General features: G+C 36.8%; 3 protein-coding genes across 3 annotated transcripts; 1 reads left to right on the top strand and 2 right to left on the bottom strand.

Moving 5' to 3' along the window:
* Positions 1 to 916: 916 nt before the first annotated feature.
* LOC125488457 (cytochrome P450 4C1-like) lies at positions 917 to 5,111 on the bottom strand. The gene is made up of 7 exons (XM_048630467.1): positions 5,108 to 5,111; positions 4,228 to 4,424; positions 3,727 to 3,787; positions 3,454 to 3,646; positions 2,876 to 3,027; positions 2,034 to 2,213; positions 917 to 1,588 (listed from the first exon to the last, which is right to left on the bottom strand). Exons 1-7 carry the CDS (start codon positions 5,109 to 5,111, stop codon positions 1,437 to 1,439), a joined length of 939 nt encoding a protein of 312 aa, XP_048486424.1. The 3' UTR covers positions 917 to 1,436.
* Positions 4,527 to 9,650, top strand: LOC119690808 (uncharacterized protein K02A2.6). Its single transcript, XM_048630701.1, has 3 exons — positions 4,527 to 4,651; positions 5,517 to 6,844; positions 7,045 to 9,650. The coding sequence occupies exons 2-3, from the start codon at positions 5,532 to 5,534 to the stop codon at positions 9,602 to 9,604; spliced, it is 3,873 nt and encodes a 1,290-aa protein (XP_048486658.1). The 5' UTR covers positions 4,527 to 4,651; positions 5,517 to 5,531; the 3' UTR covers positions 9,605 to 9,650.
* A 218-nt stretch (positions 9,651 to 9,868) lies between these two features.
* Positions 9,869 to 13,424, bottom strand: LOC105393052 (cytochrome P450 4C1). Its single transcript, XM_048630466.1, has 5 exons — positions 12,944 to 13,424; positions 12,191 to 12,280; positions 11,383 to 11,493; positions 10,328 to 10,513; positions 9,869 to 9,906 (listed from the first exon to the last, which is right to left on the bottom strand). Exons 1-5 carry the CDS (start codon positions 13,101 to 13,103, stop codon positions 9,869 to 9,871), a joined length of 585 nt encoding a protein of 194 aa, XP_048486423.1. The 5' UTR covers positions 13,104 to 13,424.
* Positions 13,425 to 21,358: the final 7,934 nt, after the last annotated feature.

Here is a 21,358-nt window from a genome sequence, read left to right as displayed (position 1 = left end):
CTGAACCACCAATAATTCGCCTTTCAGAATTGCCCACTAAAACAAATTTAATCACGTGTTGAAAACAATGTGAAAACACATCACTCTTCAGTAAAAAGTCCTCGTTAACCCATATTGAAAAGGAGAGGAGCTATAATAATTAAAAGTGTGTGTGTTTCTTTTTATTAAAATATATAAGTATAGCACAGATCTTTTTAAATCGAATGCTTTTAAATTAAATTTACCCGTGAATACCGTCAGAAATATTGTGAAAAAAACATTGTGCTCATAAAAACCATGCATTATTATGATTAAGGAAAAACTGTAGAGTGTAGCTACAATTAATTATCTAGTTAAGTCATGCGTGTAATTCGTATAGTAGTGTCATGTCAGTATAGGTTTAATACACTCACGGGCAATGAAAAGGTTCCACTGAGAAAAGCACCACATTACTCCTAAACGGCAAATGCTTAATGACGCCTTCTGAAACATTGAAGTACTGTAAGAGCATCAAGATATTACCAACTTAAAACGATAATATTTTGTTCAAAATTGAAATTAAATGTTTGAAAAAATTGGGGTCGTTGGAGTCGGCATTTTGTGATTGGAACTTTTTTATTGCCCGTGAGTGTATAGTTACCAAGACAAAAATTTATGGTAGACAGGCATAGCGTAATATGACTGTAATGTTTAAAATAAAACAGATTTTAGGTATATTCAATATATTTTTCATAAAAATGACTTATTCTAACTTATATAAGCTAACGTATAACTAAGTTTACACTATATCTAAGTAGGACTAGATTATAAGTAAGTACTTATCTACTTCCTTATCAAAAATCATTTCAGGGCCTACCTTTCTTTATATGTAGGCTCTACTTCATCATTTTTATCAAAATCACGGTAATATTTAAAACAATCAATCATTCTTCTTTCAAAAAAACCTGAAACATGTATACAATTTCGTTCTCGTTACATATTACTAAACTTGTCTGTTCAACTTTTCTTGATTATGATTCTCATGTACTTTACAAAAAACTTTAAGTACCAAGAAACTTACGAAAGTTAAGTTTTTCAGTGTTATGGTTATGTTGTAGTAAGTACTGGGTAGCTCTGGCTTTTTTCTCTCTCTCTCTCTTATATTTTTTTTTTTACTCACATTTCTAAGCGCCTGTTTAAAAGTTCCATGCTATATCACAAAAACAGAACTGTAGCGCAATGCAGTAACGCGCCTTACGTGATATGGATTCGACTGCCAAAGAAAAACATCATGTTGAAACCCACTTCTGGTATAAATCTACCAGTCTGCAGCGGATCAGCGTGATGGAAAATTCACCAAGCTATGGACGGCATTTTAGACTTGAAGGAGTTAGCACGAAGACTCCATTCGAGTAAACCACGCGCAGAAGCAAACACTTCCATAAATAATAGGATAACATCACTAGTATCATACGCAACTATCTAAGTTCCAACTTGATGTGGCCTCCGGAGGTAGGTTTGATCATGAAGTCGAATTTCAGGTTGAGATTCTTGTCGCTGGCAGTCACTTTGAACTTCCTGATGACGTGGGCTACTGTTGTCTTCATCTGCATCAGTGCTTGGGCTTTACCTGGAATAAAAAGAGGACTTTAGGTTTTCCAAAAAATATATAATATAAATTTTAACAGTTTAACTCCGGCTCAGCCTGCAGATAGCTAGAGACTGGAGACACATGACATCATCATCATCATCAGCCCGTAGTCCTCCACTGCTAGACATGGGCCTCTACTATGCAGCGCCACAACACTTTGTCCTCGGCGTTCCTCATCCAGCCACTACCGGCCGCCTAAGATTGAGGCTGAGATCATCGATCCAGCAGGAGGGTGTCCCACGCTACGCTTGCCTGTTCGTGGTCTACACTTGAGAACTCATTTGCCCCTTCAGTCATCAGTTTTTCGGCAAATCGTCACGTCAGCTTACAGATTTTACAATCCATCCATTCCAAACCCATTCATGTCCGTATCACCTGTATAGAATGGAGCCCTAAACCACTGACCCATATCCACGAAACCTACCCATGCATCCGCGTCTGCCGAGGCTGAAGGCGGCAAAGGCGGCGGGGCTGGCGGGCAGCGACGCGGGGTCCAGCCAGCGCTCCGGCCTGAAGGCATCAGCGTCTGGCCCCCAGCACGGGTTGCGACCGATGCCGTAGAGGCAGAGCAGGATGCCGGTACCAGCCGGGATGGTGAAGTTTTCTGGAATGTAGACATTTTCGGCGGTTAGTTTGGGATATACAGAACACACGATGTGACTCTGTAGGTTTTATTCAGACATGTTTATGTCGGAGGACCAACAAAGATAATGGCTTAAAGGAATGATAAATATCTGTAACGTTTCTGAAGAAATTGGTGATATTCAAAGCCGATTTAGAGTAGCTTAAGTCTTATTTGTACTCTACCGCCCTTGTATGCTTTTACTGTGTTTTTCATTTGTTTAGGTATTTAAAATACTATGTCGGAGAACCAACAAAGATAAAGGCTTAAAGGAATGATAAATATCTGGAACGTTTCTGAAGAAATTGGTGATATTCAAAGCCGATTTAGAGTAGCTTAAGTCTTACTTGTACTCTACCGCCCTTGTATGCTTTTGCTGTGTTTTTCATTTGTTTAGGTATTTAAAATACTATATTTTTGTGTAAAATAAAGTGTTCAGATAAATAAATAAATTACTTTTGTGTATCCCTGCTGATAAGTTGTGTCTGATATGTGAGCAGGCCAGTCAGTAGAAGGTAACCGGTGCCCGATAAACCATGTCATAGCTCCATATATCTTACTCCCATCACGCATTTAAAGGAAGCGACACAAAAATAATATCCTGTAAAAACTGCTCCAAAGTCCTTGCCAGAACTTCAAGTTACCAAAATGTATGTCAGTATCTGCCTCCCGAGCCAGCATGGGTATGACGGGGTACAGGCGACACGTCTCCTTCACCACAGCCTCAGTGTACACCAGCTTTGTCAGGTCTTCCTTGGTTACGTAGCGCTGAGAGTCACCGAACACTTCTTGCAGCCTGTGGAGTAAGGGTTGTGTTTCATTAGCTGTGGTCAGAGCTCCCACAGTAAGCTTTGGAATAATCTTTCCTTGGCATTCCTAATTCAACCTGGCTAGCATATCCATCCACTAGGAACAAAATTATTAGGTGACTTTTTCTACTTGTGCAAAGGTTACATGGTATTTATACATTTACTACCTTAATTCTAAAGAACTCATAGGTGCATGAGAGGCGGACGCTTACTCGACTGAGCTACCACCGCTGTACCAACCTTAGCATATTAGAAACTATCTAAAATTTTGATTCTTAGGATCTTACCTCCAAAACTTAGACAGTATTTAACAGATGTTTGGCACTGTCAAAAGCTCAATAAATCTGTCAAATTAAGTTTTAAACACTTGTAAGACAATGTTTTTGTGGTAGTACAGTAAATAATATACTAACTCCTGATAAACCCGCTCCTGCACCTCCGGGTAGGCTCCAAGCAGAATGAACATCATGAGCAGAGTGTGCGACGTGGTATCATGACCGGCCACGATCATCGTGTCCACCTCCTCTCTCACGTCCTGTTCTGTGATCTTGCCGTCGTTGTTCAGCTCTAGGAGCAGGTCTAGGAAGGCTTTGAAGCGACGGGTGCCTGTGGAAATTATAATAACAATGTTACCTAATTGTTATTTGCAGATCATAAAACATAACTTATTATTATTAAAAACTTACCGGAATTGTTGTTATCTCCAGTGAATTTCTCTTTCATTGTGGCTTTGCGTTTCTCAATAACCTGAAATAGAGGAAAGGATTATAGACAAAATCTCTACGGTTATTATCACAGAGCACAAACATATAACACTGAGTAAAAATATTCGTCATCAAACAAATATCTGTACCGGCTGGGGATCGACCCCGGTCCCTCAGTTTAGCACTCACTAACCATTACACCACTGGTCATCACTTCCCCTTATAAAACGCAGACTAAAGATAGATCTGGTTTAGCACCGGTCATAGTACAGACATTTCATACAAATTACATAGTAGTATAAACCCAGGTTTATAAACCCAGTTACCCACTAGTACAAACCATTACTATCTTTAGTTCTCCTTTTATACAGGTTTTTGCAAAAAGGGTATACCACGCCGAAACCTACGTGACTAATAACATGTTACACACGTAAGTTTCGGCTAAGTGTAACCTTATGCAACAACACTTATAAGTTTCCTCACATTCAAAGAAGTCCTCTTCAGTATCTTCACAGCTTCATCCTGGACCTTCTTTGTGCGGGTCAGGTTGTAGAGGCGGTCGAAGTGCATCCACACGTGGGACGCCCTCGTCATGACGGCTCCCAACATTTGCCCGACGGCCGTCGCGTATTGCTTGTCAGCCACGCTCTCTTCGTTGGGGGGGATGCCGAAAGCGGTCTCTGGAAATGGGTTTTGTAGTGTATGGCACTCGGAATAATAACATCCTGCACAGATCCTACTTGTCTCGAGTACATATGTCAGTTGTCTGTGACCAGCTGTCAGTGTGACACAGGAAGCGGGGGTTACAAGCAAGTGGGCGTGTACCGACGAGCCAAGGTAAACAAGTGTTGAACGGTGGTTTATTATAAGAATCGAAACATTACAAGTGGCGACGAGGATTAAAAAAGTAAGTACTTACGTTTGCGTACTAAGAAAAACAGGAAAAAGGGATCAGAAACTGATCGAAACTTTGACCTTGAAAAAGTGGGATTTGTGGTTTAGCACCGCAATGAAATCAACAAACACATTCAATTTTTCACTGTGGAAATCAAATAAATTGCTATAAGAACTCCTTTAAATTTACCTATCTACACCTATAAACTAAATTCACCGATAAGAAAGGGTGTAAACAATGTTTTATTTACTAACTTATAGTTGAGCTAAGTTTTATTACAAAAGTAAAAATGAAATTAACTGAGGTTACTATCAGCTTTTATATTAACTGCTTATTCTGATAATGGGTTTATTTTGATAACCAGAACCATCAATTTCATTGAAATAGTTTGGTGCTGTGGATAACCTGATCATAACCTGAAAAATAACTAACTAAAATAATTATTACTGTTCAAAATACATGTTTTACTCATTACTTTGTGAAGTGAGTGGTACCAAATAAAACCTGTCCATTAAATTGGTCAAGGCATATCATGAAATTAATCATGTAAAGATTGATTAATAAATATACTCGAAGCAGATTGAATCTGAACATTAAATTGTTTATTTTCAAGCAGATAATGATCTGAACATTGAATTGTTTATTTTCAAGCAGATAATGATCTGAACATTAAATTGTTTATTTTCAAGCAGATAATGATCTGAACATTAAATTGTTTATTTTCAAGCAGATAATGATCTGAACATTAAATTGTTTATTTTCAAGCAGATAATGATCTGAACATTAAATTGTTTATTTTCAAGCAGATAATGATCTGAACATTAAATTGTTAATAGCATATTGACCAATGGTAATATGATTATATCGATTGTTACAGTACACCTTGCTAAAAATGGCATCGCCATTAACCCTGGAGTCATTTGACTGCGAAGGAGAACCTGGTTCGGTGGGAGTGCGCTGGGAGCGTTGGAAGAGAGCTTTATTTATTTATCTAGACGCGTCAAATATAGAGAAGGACGATAAAAAAAGAGCAAACCTCTTACATTTTGGCGGCATTGAACTGCAGGAAATATATTATAATATACCCGAAGCTCATGTGGAGCCTGCAGAGGGTGTGAACGTATTCTCCGTAGCCATAAAAAAACTAGATGAATACTTTGCTCCTAAGCAGAGCAACATCTATGAACGACACATGTTTAGGCTCCTGAAACAAGAAAAAGATGAGAAGTTTGTTGTACGACTTCGACAACAGGCTGACAAATGTCAGTTTACAGCAAAGGATGAAAATATAATTGACCAAATCACAGAAAAATGCCTTTCAAGTGAACTAAGGAAGAAAATTCTACAAATAGGAGATGGAATTACTCTGGATAGAATTATATCAGAAGCAAATTTGTTGGAAGTAGTTAACAAACAATTAGAAAAATTTGGTTGCACTGCGTCATCTGAAAGTATTAATAAAATTGAATCAAAGCCAAAATCTAAGTTCGAAGTAAGTGAAAAAGAAGAAATAGGTTGCGGACGTTGTGGCAATCGTAGACACTCATCGAATGACCCTAACTGCCCTGCCAAACGGAGAGAGTGCCTTAAATGCGGACTCCTGGGGCACTTCCGGCAATTTTGTAAGACAAGAAACATAACAAAAAGAAAATGGGAAGGGAAAAATACAAGAGAATATGATAAAAGGAAGAAAATGACATTACAAACAGTAAATAATGTTGTAAACATTGATGACAAGAAAAAGGATACTTACTATGTTTTCCATATCGATGACGATGTCGAATTTAACTGCATAGTGGGCGGGGTTGAAACAAAAATGTTGGTTGACTCAGGATGTAAGCAAAATTTAATTACTGAAGAAACATGGAACAAGTTGAAAATGCATAATGTTCAAGTATTCAACCAAATAAAAAACCCAAACATTAATTTCATGTCATATGGCAGTGACAAACCATTAGAAGTTAAAGGTTCTTTCGAAGCAACCATAAAAGTAGGAAACAATTCCGAGAATGCTACATTCTATGTAATTATCAAGGGGACAAAAAATCTACTGGGGAAGACAACCGCAGTAGCATTGGGAATACTACGTATTGGACTGAACAGTGTCGTTGGTAGTGTTGATACTGAAGTTTTTCCAAAATTCAAAGATGTCTTAGTTGACCTACCCATTGATGATTCTGTATCTCCGGTATCTCAACCATACAGGTATGGAATATAATATTGATATGATTGTATTCAATACAATATTGATTAAAATTATATAACAAACATAATAGTTATATTAATTAGATATATTTTTTTAAATAAGTTTTGTTTTCCTTACATACCTAATGTTAAAGGATTTAATTGAATAATAAACAAGCCAATTTGATTCACAGCTAAGCATTTTATTTTCTTATTTATAGGCGAATACCTATTCCACTTGAAGGGAAAATCGAGGCAAAGATCCAGGATCTAGTCAACAGGGACATCATTGAGGAAGTTAAAGGCTCCTCAAGATGGGTATCACCAATAGTTCCTATCCTTAAAGACGATGGAGAAGTGCGTCTTTGCATCGATATGAGGCGTGCTAATGCAGCAATTGTTCGTGAAAATCATCCCTTACCCACCATGGATGTGTTATTGCCTAAGATTCGTGAAGCTAAATTGTTCTCCAAGCTTGATATCAAAGATGCGTTTCATCAAATCGAAATTCACCCTGATTCCAGATACATAACTACGTTCATTACAAACAAGGGATTATTCAGGTACAAGCGGCTTATGTTCGGGATTTCATGTGCACCTGAAATTTTTCAAAAAACCATGGAACGTATGTTGCTCGGATGTGAGGGTACTATTAATTTCATTGACGACATTCTGGTATTTGGAAGGAACATAAAAGAACACGACCTGCGGCTTAATAAAGTTCAAACTGTATTGCAGGATAACAATGTGTTGTTAAAAGATGAAAAATGTTCCTACAGGATGGAGAAAGTAAATTTTCTTGGACACGAACTTTCTGGAGAAGGCATACGACCACTTGAGAAATATGTCTCGACGATTCAAGAATTCAGGGCACCATCAACTATAGGAGAACTGCAGAGTTTCTTGGGCCTCGTGAACTTTGTGAGTAAATGGATACCGGACTTGGCTACACGGACAGAATCACTTAAAGAACTATTAAGAAGTAAAAAGGAACACAGTAATAACATTCAAGAACTTTGGGGGGCCAAGCAGCAAAAGGAATTTGACTCCTTAAAATCAGATCTGTCTAACATTCCTACATTGGGCTACTATAATGTTAATGACCGAACGGCTGTGATTGCAGATGCCAGTCCTGTAGGGTTGGGAGGAGTTTTGATTCAAATAAATGACGAAGGACCGAGGATAATTGCATATGGGCACAAAACACTCACGGACTGTGAGCGAAGATACTGCCAAACCGAAAAAGAAGCACTGGCTCTGGTCTGGGCTGTAGAGCACTTTCATATATTCTTGTATGGAAAAGAATTCGAACTCATTACAGACCACAAACCTTTAGAGGTTATTTTTGGACCGAAATCTAAACCTTGCGCAAGAATTGAAAGGTGGATCTTACGCCTTCAGGCTTATACGTACAAAGTCATATACAGACCAGGAAAGAGCAATATTGCAGACCCCCTTTCGAGATTGTGTAAACTCCCGGATGTCATGCCTCCAACTCAAGATAGCCATATTTATCAAATTGTTGAATACAATAGGCATGTGGCGGTTTCTTTAAAAGAAATAGCTGAAAGCACTGCAGAAGATCAAGAAATTAAAAAAGTAAAAGAAGGAATATTTCATGGTAAATGGGATGAAGAGACTAAACTGTACAAAATTTTCCAGAATGAACTGTGTTTCTATGAAGAAATTTTACTAAGAGGGACAAAAATTGTGATTCCCTTAGGATTACGGGACAGAGTTTTAAGCGCCGCACATGAAGGTCACCCTGGAATCGTAGCCATGAAAGGAAGATTAAGAACAAAAGTGTGGTGGCCTAAGATGGACAAACATGCTGAAAACCTCGTAAAATCCTGTAAAGGTTGTACTTTGGTTTCGGCTCCAACTCCCCCAAACCCATTGAAGAGAAGAGAATTACCAGAAGAACCATGGGTTGATGTTGCCATTGATTTGATGGGCCCACTTCCAAGTGGAGAGCACTTATTTGTTGTGGTAGACTATTTCAGCCGGTATAAAGAGGTTAAAATATGCCGTCGAATAACGAGCTCGGAAATTGTGGCACACCTTAAAGAGATATTCAGTCGCCTAGGATTTCCTTCCACAATAACTTCGGATAATGGCAAACAATTTGTCAGTGAGGAATTCAAAGAGTTTTGTCAAGAAAGAAATATAACTCTTTATAATTCAATACCGTATTGGCCGCAACAAAACGGAGAGGTAGAACGTCAGAACCGAGACATCTTGAAACGTTTGAAGATAAGTCAAGTAGAAAAGAGAAACTGGAGAGAATGCTTGCAAGAATACCTGATTATGTACAATAGCACACCACATACAGTAACGGGAAGAACCCCATCAGAGTTATTCTTCAAAAGAAGATTTCGTGATAAAATCCCTATGTTATCTGATGCAGTTGCAGGACCAAGTTCAGAAATAATAGAGGTAAAAGACAGGGATAAAGAAATGAAAGAAAAAGGAAAGGAATATGCAGATAGAAAACGTAAAGCTAAAGACTGTGAGTTAGAACTGGGTGACAAAGTATACATTAAGAATATGTCCAAAGATAATAAATTGAGTTTAAATTATGATGCAACTCCTCACACGGTTGAAAAGACTATCGGAGGAGACATTGAAGTTCGAAATGATGAAACCGGCCAGACATTAAGAAGAAATGTAGTACATCTTAAAAAGATTCAAGGAAACTGGGAAGTGGTAAATAGAAGTGAAAACGAGCAATTGCAGATCAATGGAAATACGGAAGATGGTGCTACCATGGAAGAGGATTAATAAATAAATATGTACCTTACATTTAATAAAATACAATTTCATTAAAATTCATTTAATATAGAGTAAGTATTTGAAAAATTTAAACAAGAAAGGGATGTAGTGTATGGCACTCGGAATAATAACATCCTGCACAGATCCTACTTGTCTCGAGTACATATGTCAGTTGTCTGTGACCAGCTGTCAGTGTGACACAGGAAGCGGGGGTTACAAGCAAGTGGGCGTGTACCGACGAGCCAAGGTAAACAAGTGTTGAACGGTGGTTTATTACAAGAATCGAAACATTACAGGTTTAGTTATTGTTTCTGTTAAAGTTGTAGCGGGATGAGGTTTTTTTAATAGGTGCACGCAATGGTAGTCTTATGCGATAAGATTATTGGCTATGTACTTACATAATAATATACACACGCGAGCGAATGAAAAAGTTTCACCCACAAAATGCCTACATGAAAAGATTTTTTAAAGAATTTAATTTAAAATGAACAGCAGATTTACGTTTTTAGTTGGAAATATTCTGAGATTGGTAATATCGTGAGGAAAGAAACCTGCATCTATATTTTACATGTGTATTCTAAGTGCATTGTACTCATTAAAGAACGGCGATAGGACTCGTGACCTATCACGTGAGTATAACTAGATTTACAGCGAAAAGCGAGTGATGCTTGCGAGTCACCTCTGACTACCCCTTCGGGGATTGCAGTCGTGAGCATATGGTTAAAAACTCACGGCAAATAGTCTGCAGCGCGTTCTCAGAGAAGTGCGGCCAGTGATCGAACTCCGCTCCACCGGCCTCCCTCACCAGAGCGTCTGTGAGACGCTCCGACTGCCGGTTGAAGACTTCCACGAAGCCGTCGAGGACTGAGGGGTTGAACGCCGAGCAGAGCAGGCGACGGTGTTGACGCCAGGTTGGGACTGGAGTAGATAGATAGATAGATAAGTTGTTTATTTGTACACAAGAAACATGGACAAAATTACATACACAAATCTTAATTTAACTTCATCTTCATCACGACCCATCACGGCCCCACTGCTGGGGCACGGGTCTACTTCCAATGGAGGAAGGGTTTAGGCCTAGTCCACCACGCTGGCCAAGTGCGGGTTGGTGGACCCCAACACAAGCAAGCTTGTGCTGAGAGAGTTGTCGGGTAAGTGGGCAACCCGACTGTCAGATGTTTTCAAGCTGCCCGAAGGCCTCTGACTTGGCTTAACGACTGCTGCCGAAGCAGCAACCTTAATTTAACACATATGGACCAATGGCGGTCTTATTGCTTAAAGCGATTCTTTCCAGACAACCTTTGGTTGGTAGGATATTTCGATATAAGTTTGTTATGTAGCCAGCTACAACCCGTGCAGCCCTGCCCGATTGTTATGACATAATATGGATGAGTGTTAATAGCTGGATTTTCTAAAAAAAAAATGTTTTTAATAAACTCTGTAGTGTTATTTTTTGTGGAAGATCGAAAGAAATGTACTGATACCGGGTATGTTTTTAAGATTACTTTTTCAGGTTTGTCAGTACTTGACTACTGTGCTGAAGGTCCTGGGTTCGATTCCCGGCTGGGGCAGATATTTGTTCTCGGGTCTTAGATGTGCCCGTAAAATGACAATAGGCCCGCCTCCTATTACATTGGGACTAACATAACACTGGCGAAAAGTGGGTGCAGCAATGCACTTCTGCCTACCCCGCAAGGGAGTACATTAGTACAAGGTGTGAGTGTTTGTTGTTTTTTTTTTGTTTTGTTAGTAGGTACTGATATTTTTTCAGATAATTATAGACTTACCTTCAGCTGTAATGAGTCCTTGTCCGAGCCACGAAGATGCGAATTTATACATGTAATTCTTCGCTAAACACGCGTTGGATAGTGTTAGCGCCATCTCTGGATCTGACACGCCTGAAACATAAAATTCTTCTGTAAGTATTACCACAAAAACTTTAAACATTGTCTAACAATAATTTAAAAGGAAATTTGATACATACTGTCTGATAAAATGAAAGGTTTAACGTATTCTGAAGGCACAACATTTTATTTTAGCGTGGTCAAACTAGGTATAACATTTATTTTTTCCAGTAGAAAATTAGATTTATGGAAACATACCTACATAGAGTCAAATTTTAAACAGTGATTATAAGGTTTTGACTGCACTTCAATTTGAATTTGCGCCTTCAAAATCGATATTATTATTATTTCCAAAATATGGGACCACCTAGAACTGAAATTTTTAATCTGTCTATAAACAAATATGCACCCCGCCCGGTATTCAACCTGGGACTTTGGGCTTTTTAATCGTCTATATAAGTACGTACATAAGCTTTAATGTGTGTGTGAAAATTACTTACTTCTTGCTTTATTTATTTATTTAGTGTATGTAGTGTTTAAATAGTGTATGACACTTGCACCTCAGCTACATACCTCTAATCCTATTTTTATTTTTATAACTCTATTCCACCCAAAGGTTGTCTGGTAGAGATTGCTATAAGCAATAAGGCCGCCTTTTTGTACTGTTTTTATTTTTAAGTTTTGTTTTGTAGGTATGTTGTTTTATTTTGGTGCAAATAAAGAGTATTGTATTGTATTGTATTGTACTTACTAATGTAAAACAAAGGCCCCAGCCATCCTTTAGTCAGACCACCGGCCTCGTTCGTCTCTGCGTTCAATTCTTTGACAAACTTCCATAATTCTGCAATAAAAAAACAATTGACATCTTAGTCCCCGTACCTCGATCGTATTGCGAAACCAATAATATTGTGTCGATTATTGACAGCGTTAAACAACTTTATAAGGTAAGCACCCACCTATTGGTATCGTACGTATCGGACCAAATAAAGCGTAGTGTCATAAATTTATGTGAACTTCTAACCTAAATAACCGTTAAAGGAGGTAATTTTTCATATTGTAATACAAAATCATTAGAGTTTAAAAACATCACATTGAATCGCAATGGTATCGTTTTATTTATACGTTGGTGGTAGGCGACCGTACGTGTTTGTTTTTATTGATCGTTTCGATCATACGTTTTGTTATTTCCTTAATTTGATTTTGAATTGGTAATGAATACTTTGAAGTGTCTAATATTATGCAATGCGTATTAGTATATTACGTTACACAGCATAATAAGTTTATGATCCTTGATGTAGTAAGCAGAGGTATATTTCTAAGATTTTAAAGTGATGGCACCATCTTAAAATGTACTTAATTTTACAACTAGAATAGTGAGAATAGAATTTAACTTTATCGAATAAATAAATCTTTTATGGAGCGGTAAACACAATTTAATACCTAGTTCGTCTGACAGGACAAACGTTTTTCAGGTGTAAGATTAATAAAGAAAAAATAAACTTACTGATAGGGTCTCCTAACCCCTTGTGGGCATGGCCTATAACTGGCAATTCACCAGATAGGGTCTTTATATTCTTAGTCATTCTCAAAATCCGCGATCTCTTCTGTGACCACTTCCCAAACACAAAACAGCCAACAAGCCATAACAACAACAAAATCAACATTTTGCCTAATTAATAATTCAATCCGTTGAATAGAACTGAAAATCTGTTTCAGTGGAAGTTGATTTCAAGCTTTCGTGAGACCGAGTCTCTTACTTAATACCGCTAGGTCGTTATTAACTTTGTCTATTTGTCAACTCTGTCAGTTACCAACTAACACTAGTGACTAACTACAAATTCACGCTACTCTACAAGTTGCCTCAAAGCAACCTGGCAGTAAAACGTCACGCGCAAAACTATGCGCTTTTTGAAAATACGAATTCTTTTATACTTACTGAAAATTATAAGAAGCTACGGGGCGACGTGATTGGCTGGATTGGTGTCCTTGCCTCGCTGCGATTGGTGGGTTGGCCCATGGAACAGGAAGCTTTTGGCATCGTCTGCTATTGACTTTCTTCCGTAGTGTCATTTTCCTTTACTTAAAAGTTTACACCTGTGGTTCTAAAGGATGTTGAATAGTAAGCCGAAACGGGTTGACTCAGGGAGTCATTCTAAAAATCTTTTGTTCTACAACTTCTGGAAACTGGGAAAGAACATAGGCTACTTTTTATCCCGGAATTCCCACGGGAAAAGTTTTTGAGGCGAGGCGAATCGCGCGGGAACAGCTAGTTCTAAATAAATAACTGTACAACTAATATGAGTATATACCGTATCAAAGTTTGTTCTATGATTAAGATTAAGATTAAATCACTGACATAGGGGTCTTATTCTTAACAACTTCTAATTTAAGACTTTACATTGACATTAGATGTCACATTAATTACATTATAATGAATTACAATTACCTACTCAACATTTTTGGTTCTAATTTCAACGTTTTTGGTATAATTTAATATACGAGTATTTTTGCAAGCTTTTTAAGACTATAACATAACACTTACTAAATGAGCTTTATTAAAGGTGAAAATATTACCATTGACGATACAAATATACGTTATGGTACGCCCGTGCAATCTTCATTAATTTGCAATGCGTGCATCGATAAGCGATCAGAAATAAAAAGTGATTTGCAGGTCTTTAGTTCTCCGTTAATATTATTAATAATATATTACATAATATTGGTTAGGTTACTTACATTTTGTATGGCTACGGTCAGCTTCATTAGTAGTTATACTTTTGAATGAACAAAGAAGCAGTTTATTAGTTCTGCAGTTCTGCAAGACAGTATATACCTACATGTATATCCACTAATGACTGACATCAGGAGATGTCATAAATCTTCTAGAATCTAGATTAACATTATTTTGTTTCTATATGTGTCTATTTTTACTTACATTTTTTTTTTACAATATCTTCCATACGTGCGTCATATATAAGTAACAATTTTATGAAAATCTGCTTTTATTTGTCATCATCATCATTGTCCGGTAGTTTATTAGTCATTAAATCAAGACAATTAATTTCATTACAATTTCTGACCGGTCAAATGTCACCGGATTTTATTTTTATACTTACCAAATGTGCGAAAGGTCGTGTCGGTCCTTTTAAAACGTTTACAGCTATAATTATCTTCTCCGGTAGAAGTGCTAATAATTGAGTCAGCGCAGTGAATTGAATTCCATTGCATTTCCTGTTGATTTACACCAGAATTGACACCTATTCAGAATATCTCATTTGGTTTTTTATTCGACAGAACAGAACTATAAGTTAAAAATTATAATAAGTAAATACAAAATGTTTTTTCAGTTCATGACATGATGTTACTGATTTAAGCTTTCTTGGTTATCAAAAGCTAAACTCAATGAACAATTAGTTTGTAAAGTATGTAAGTACTCTAATTCAAAGTTTGGTTAAAGTAATTTCAATAGAATATCAATAAAAAACGAACAGTTAAAAAATACACAATGTTCATACATTTAAATTAAATATCCGTCAACACATTGAAGAATACCTGTAAATTCTGAAATGCCAATTAAGACAGCGTCTACTACATACATACTCCGAAGCAAAAAATAATAATTAAAAAAGCTTTCTTGTACCTTAGGGTAGGTACTTACTCAAACTTTTTAAATAAATAAATAAATAAATAAATAAATAAATATGTGGGGACATCTCACACACGGCCATCCGACCCCAAGCTAGGCAGAACCTGTGTTATGGGTGTCGGACAGCTGATATATCTACACAAATACATTGATAGACAGATACTAAATATAAATATCAACACCCAAGACAACAAATATCTGTCTTTAAACAAATATCTGCCCCAGCCGGGAATCGAACCCCGGACCTTCGGCATAGCAGTCAGGGCCACTAACCACTACGCCAACCGTCATCAAATGTTCCGATGATGTTTAATATATTTTAACAATGACCGTCAATTACGTGCTATAACTGAAGGTGCAAGTGGCAAGTGTCAAGGCCACGGATAATGAATGAAATAAAGAAACCGATACATTTTTGAGAGTATAATGTACACCGGGTGTTGTAAAAATTGTACAGTAAGGGTCAATTCAGACGTACCACAACCACACCACAGCCACAACCACACCACAACCACGCGGTGTGGTCGGGCGTATATTTTGTATTGACAATGAATAATCCAATTCACACGTGCCACATTTTGCCGTTGTCATCGACCACCTGTGTAATACGACCACATCGCAACCACAACAGCTTGACCACATTATGTCGCTGCGACGTGGTGTGGTTGTGGTACGTGTGAATTGACGCTAAGCCAAAAGGGGGTTACTATGGGATAGCTTTTCAAAAAAGGGGAGGGATTTTCAAAAAGTCGTAGCACTAAAGTTGTTAACCATAACCACCTGAGTCACTCACTTTCGGCTTTACATCCCGTAGAGTAGAATGATAGCAGGAAAATTAGTTAAAGTACCTACTTAAGGATGCTTGTGTTATGATGAGCGATTTTTATACACAACTTTTAAATTCTGGACTCAAATTTTACTTACCTCTGTGATGAGGTACTTTTGGCTACTCAGTGCTCTATTTCCACTTGGGAAAAATTAAGTAGGATTGAAAAAAATTGTAAGCGTTTAGGTAATTTAGAATGACAATAAAAAAATAAGAAGAATACTTTTAAAATATTTTGAATTCCTAAAGGGTATAAATTCATCAAGTCGTGCCTTTTATTAACAGGTTAATCCATACCATCCTTGGATCGAAGACGCTCGATAAAGCAAAAATATTGTATGGACGAAATAAAAATATTTCACGTAGGTAGTAACTTATGAAAAAAAGTAATCTTAATTCGTGACTTGATTTAAATCCATTTAAATCGCATATACACCTTACCTCATGCAAGTCATGCATCAACGTTGTGAAGTCAATTATTATTAACCCCCAAAAGGGCAAGTGTCAGCACATCGTAAAATGGTCGGGAACTTTAAAAAACTGCATAAAAGAATTATAGGCTCGATCAACAAAAGTGCTTATAATATTTTTTTCCTGGACATAGTAAGTTAGTACTAAACATTTAAAGTACTTAGGATTAGTGTGGACATTATTACTTAGTACCTATCTACCTAGGTACTTAAAAATAATGTTCCCAAATTTTACCTAAAGGTAACTCAATTTAAATTTAGCTTTTTATGTTATCACCTTATCACAAATCAAAATAATGGTAGTGATTCTACTTAAAATTTTTACTAGATTTGGATAAGTGGGCAGTTCTTCTTTTTAACCTACATAACTTAGTCTCCATCAGTTGTGAAGAAAAAATCATGAGTTTTTCAAATATTTATTTATTTATTTATATTTCAGCGTGCATTGTACTAAAAACACAACGGCTGTGCACGTTTACAAAAATATAAATTTATATTTTTGTATTTAAAATTACGTTACAGAGTGGTAAATCCGCGTGACAGAGGTGTATTTCATACGAATCTTGGCTGTCTCCCGCCACTTCATCCTGCGCATATTCGATAATGTTACAAAAAATATATATGACGACATAAAATATAAAAATTTATTTAAACTCCAGAAGATATTACCTATTTAGTAAAACAAAATATATATTTTTAAATGATTTCAGAAATATTTTAAAAAAATGTTGAAAATTTGTCTCTTACTACCTAATGTTTTAGTAGTTACATTCTGTCACGTAGGTTGCCATTTAAAATATTTGTTTGAGCCACTCGTCCTTATTGCCATCGATCAGAGTTTAGGTCTCCTTTTCCCCTTGGGAAGATTTCCCCTTTGAGATCCAGACACCGCGTATCGGCCACCCGCAAAGTGTGACAGGAGGTGCGTGTGTTTATTCGGCGACAGCTTCGTCACGTAGGTAATTGTTAAAATAAAATACAATTAAATTATTATTTTGTTATTTACTCATTGGTAATAACAATTACTTTGCAATCAACATGTGAATATTACACTTTATGTTACTGTTTAAATGCTAATCGACTTTGCAACACATTTTACCCCTCTGTCACACGACAAATCTGTCACATTCTTACGAAACACTCCAACCTGAGGAAATTCATCAAAGAAAAATTGAAGAGAAACTACACGTTTTGGTTAAAGTAAGAAGCGAAAGGAACGTCCAATACACTTGCGCTGCATTAATAAAAAGTTTTGTTTGTGAAAAAGGTAATTTCGTGCTATTGTTCTCAAGAACAGACGATGAATGTGGTAGACTGTTTAATATGGTGGAGAATGATTTATCGGATGTTTGATGATAACATTAAAGTCCTTCCAGCTTCTAAGGCAATTAAAAAAGGAAAGAGTATTTTTTTCAAGTTCTAAGAGCCACTGCTGTATTTTCGAAATATAGCTGGTTAAAACTTTAACAAATTACGTAATTTTCCATTAAGTTACTTAAATTTTAGGTTGCCGAAAATATTATTTGTGCAGATAAACACTATTTTATGTAGTTGGAACAAATTTGTCCTTTAAGTTCCTGAAATACGGATATTTCACTCTCCAGAGGTTCTCAAGTGTGATTTCATTAGTTATACTAACAATAAAGATATATCCAGTAATTTTTTTGACTAACTTGAAACCATAATGATTTATAAGTAAGTTACTAAATTATTATTTTTAAATAAAACTGTTTTATTCCAAAACGCTGCCGTATATTTCATAGAATAACAACTATGTCACATCGTTTACCACTCTGTAACGATTGGTGTCTCCTGGTAGTCAACTTATTTTTGGTCGTTTATATGTTCTGTTATAAATAGTGCAACTTTGGAAAAATCATATTAAATTTAGTCATTGATGTTAACGTCTATGCTGTTAATTTTTGACTGTAATTAGTAGCGAAAAAATATTTATAGCAAAAACAAGCTTCATTTTAGCTGAAATTGTGACAGAGTGGTAATAACTACTTAATAAATATTTTGTTATTACTAAAAATCCATTCCTTCATATGTTTTCTAAAATGGTATTTTGTTTATTAACGTATCAAATAAGTTTCATTTTAATCGACGAAGACTATTTCGATAAAAAAAAATAAAAGATTCTGTGACGAAGGTGTAATTTTCTTTGCCTTATCCACGTATTATGTTCTGAAAATCTTGAAAAAATACTTAAACTTCGCGGCCAACCACCTTTTTCGATAGAATAGGAATGTAGCTATCATAAAAATTATTAGAGTTCACCAAAAAGCTAAAGTAATTTTTTTCAAATTCGGGATAATTTTTTATCCATTATGTAGGTTAAAAAGAAGAACTGCCCAAGTACCTACCTAATGCAATTGTTATTTTTTCTCATTTTCTATATGATATTGTCTGAAATTCGCAGATCCAGATATCGTATGGTAGTTATTTTTTTTAATAAAGGCAGGTATTACGTGCCCTTTTGATTAAATGGAGTGAGGGCCATTGACTTGTGATGTTTTATTATTATTTTAGGTGATCTTATTACTGGTTTTGCGCCCGTGACCACTGACCACTGACTTTGTATAGTGGAGGTACAATACGCATATAGCGTATTTTTTTATTTATTTTTGCCGCCCTAGCAACGCAGGTCACGCATTAAACTGTTTCTAACTGTGTCTAGTACCTAGAGGTGTGATACTTTGTCGAAAACTATAAATGTTTACATTTCCTCTCACACCAACTAGCGCTTCCAGCGGAAGCTTTCATGAAACTTTTGACAGATCATGTCTGCCGATGACAGAACAAAACCTTAACTTTTTTCGTTTTGATGTATTGCAAAACCCGTACTAGACGCTTTTATACATAAATATCTTTAGCGCACCGGCATCGGCACCACACAAAAATACATTTAGGTACGGCCAGCTTAATTACTAGCTTAATAAAATACTTACATATTTTTACGTTGTAAAAATTATTAATCCTCAATCTTTGTTCTTATTTTAATTAATTTCAAGGCATAGTTTTGCCAATTCTTTAGTAAATTTAAGATACTAGTACTTCTTTACATCAGCGCTTACGCATGATCTGAATCAGATGTCAATGTCAGGTCGAAGAATTTCTCTCGACCCTCCATTATACTGACAGTAAGTTAATTGTATACTTAACAATGGGGCGGAAGCCGAAATCTCGAGATAATTACTTGTATTTTCCTCCAAAATGTCACTGATTTTTGCACTTTTAGGGCACGCTTGATGTCTGTCTGTCCAAACTGACTGCATGTTTGCACTTTATTCAATCAAAATTTAGTAAGTATAGTGTTAATTCAATTACGTTTTTTTAAACTTTTGAAATTAAAATCTTTTATTTCTTATTTTTTGACCCGGCTGCCAAAAATTTTAGTAAATAACCACTGCAAGCCAAGACAAATTGAATCTAGATACATTAAAATTAGCTACTGTATGTTCAGTTGTATCGGTACCGGCTTGGAGTCTTCAGTCTACTGATTCTTTATTATGTGTTATAATTATATAATACATTTGCGAGCAATGAAAAAGTTTCAGTGACATACCACCAAATTACTCCTACACGGAAAAGTCTGAAGCATTGAAGTACAGTTAGTTTATCAGCGCAACATAATATTAGCAGCTTTCATTGCTTGTTACAGTAAGCTACTGTATAGTTGTATTCCTGCTTCATTTGCGTTATATTTAAATTAGATTAGGCTTCTATCACATAGTTATAGTTTGTTTCTTGTCTTGGCGAACTATCACAATATGTAAAATTAAGTTATATTTCCTGTCAGATTTTGAAGTAGGTAATCAGTTAATCACTATAGATACTTAAAATGTGAATCCCAACATATCTTTACAATCCCTTGCGTACAACTAATATGACAGTCTTCAGTCAGCGTCGCCATCAGCCGGTTATCGTCCGCTACTGGACAGACATAGGTAGGCCTCTCCCAGGAAGCACCTCTTTTAGGTTGGCTCTGTGGACTGGATTACGTCCCACGGTACATTTTGTTTTTAACCCCCGAGAAAAAGAGGGGTACCTTTTATACCTAAGTTTAACGTGTTTGTGTGCCGGTATGTGTATATATCTGTGGAGCAGCTGCCAACCGCCAAAATTCTATCCTATTTTCCTTTGTTTTTTGTAAACCCGAGTGTTTTAAGCTAGGTATAGTTTACCAAAATCAGCTTAGCCGTTCAAAAGTTATGCGACGTTGAATGTTGGCGGTTTTTGACGTTGGTTAGTTTAGGTTCTGTCTTCATTACTGGAATTTATTCGGAACATATTACTCAGGTACCTATATGTATATACCCAGGAAGCGGTGGTAGCTCAGTCGGGTAAGCGCCCGCTTCTCACGCCAGAGATGCGGGTTCGAATCCCGGCGCTGACATGTACCGATGAGTTCTTTTAACTTAAGTACAATGTATACCATCGCTCTTACGGTGAAGGAAAACAACGTGAGGAACGTCCAGTTGCCCGTACGCAGCAGCGGAGGACGGACATTGTCTAATTGTTTATCTATATATCTATTGTTCGGGCCACTGTGTGTCATCGAACACCCTCTGTCGGCGTCACTGTGACGTAGCGGTGCCTACTTACACGCGCGGCACAAATCAGTGTACTTTTAGCAATCATACAAATCGGGTGCATTCACATCAAATCATTAGAATTATCATAGCATAGTATTTTCGGTATAAATAAATAGTGTTAAACTTTTACCGGACTATCATTTTATCAATCACATCAAAGTAGAGTAGCGACCCGCACATTGGTCCTTCGATCTTGGACCTCGCGCGCGTTTTTGGACATTCGTCGTAAGTGTCGTAACGGAGTGTGAGGACGTTTTATCAGTGACTATAGTGAGCAGTTCCGTGACTTGGATTGCAGTGCTATCGGAGCAGGAGCAGACTCTTAGCACCTCTAAAAGTGCTGGGGGCCCATATCATTATCAAAGCAGCAGCATAAAGT

Source organism: Plutella xylostella, chromosome 26 (genome assembly GCF_932276165.1).
Source record: "Plutella xylostella chromosome 26, ilPluXylo3.1, whole genome shotgun sequence".
Taxonomy (NCBI): domain Eukaryota; kingdom Metazoa; phylum Arthropoda; class Insecta; order Lepidoptera; family Plutellidae; genus Plutella; species Plutella xylostella.
This window is presented reverse-complemented; position numbering and strand designations above follow the sequence as displayed.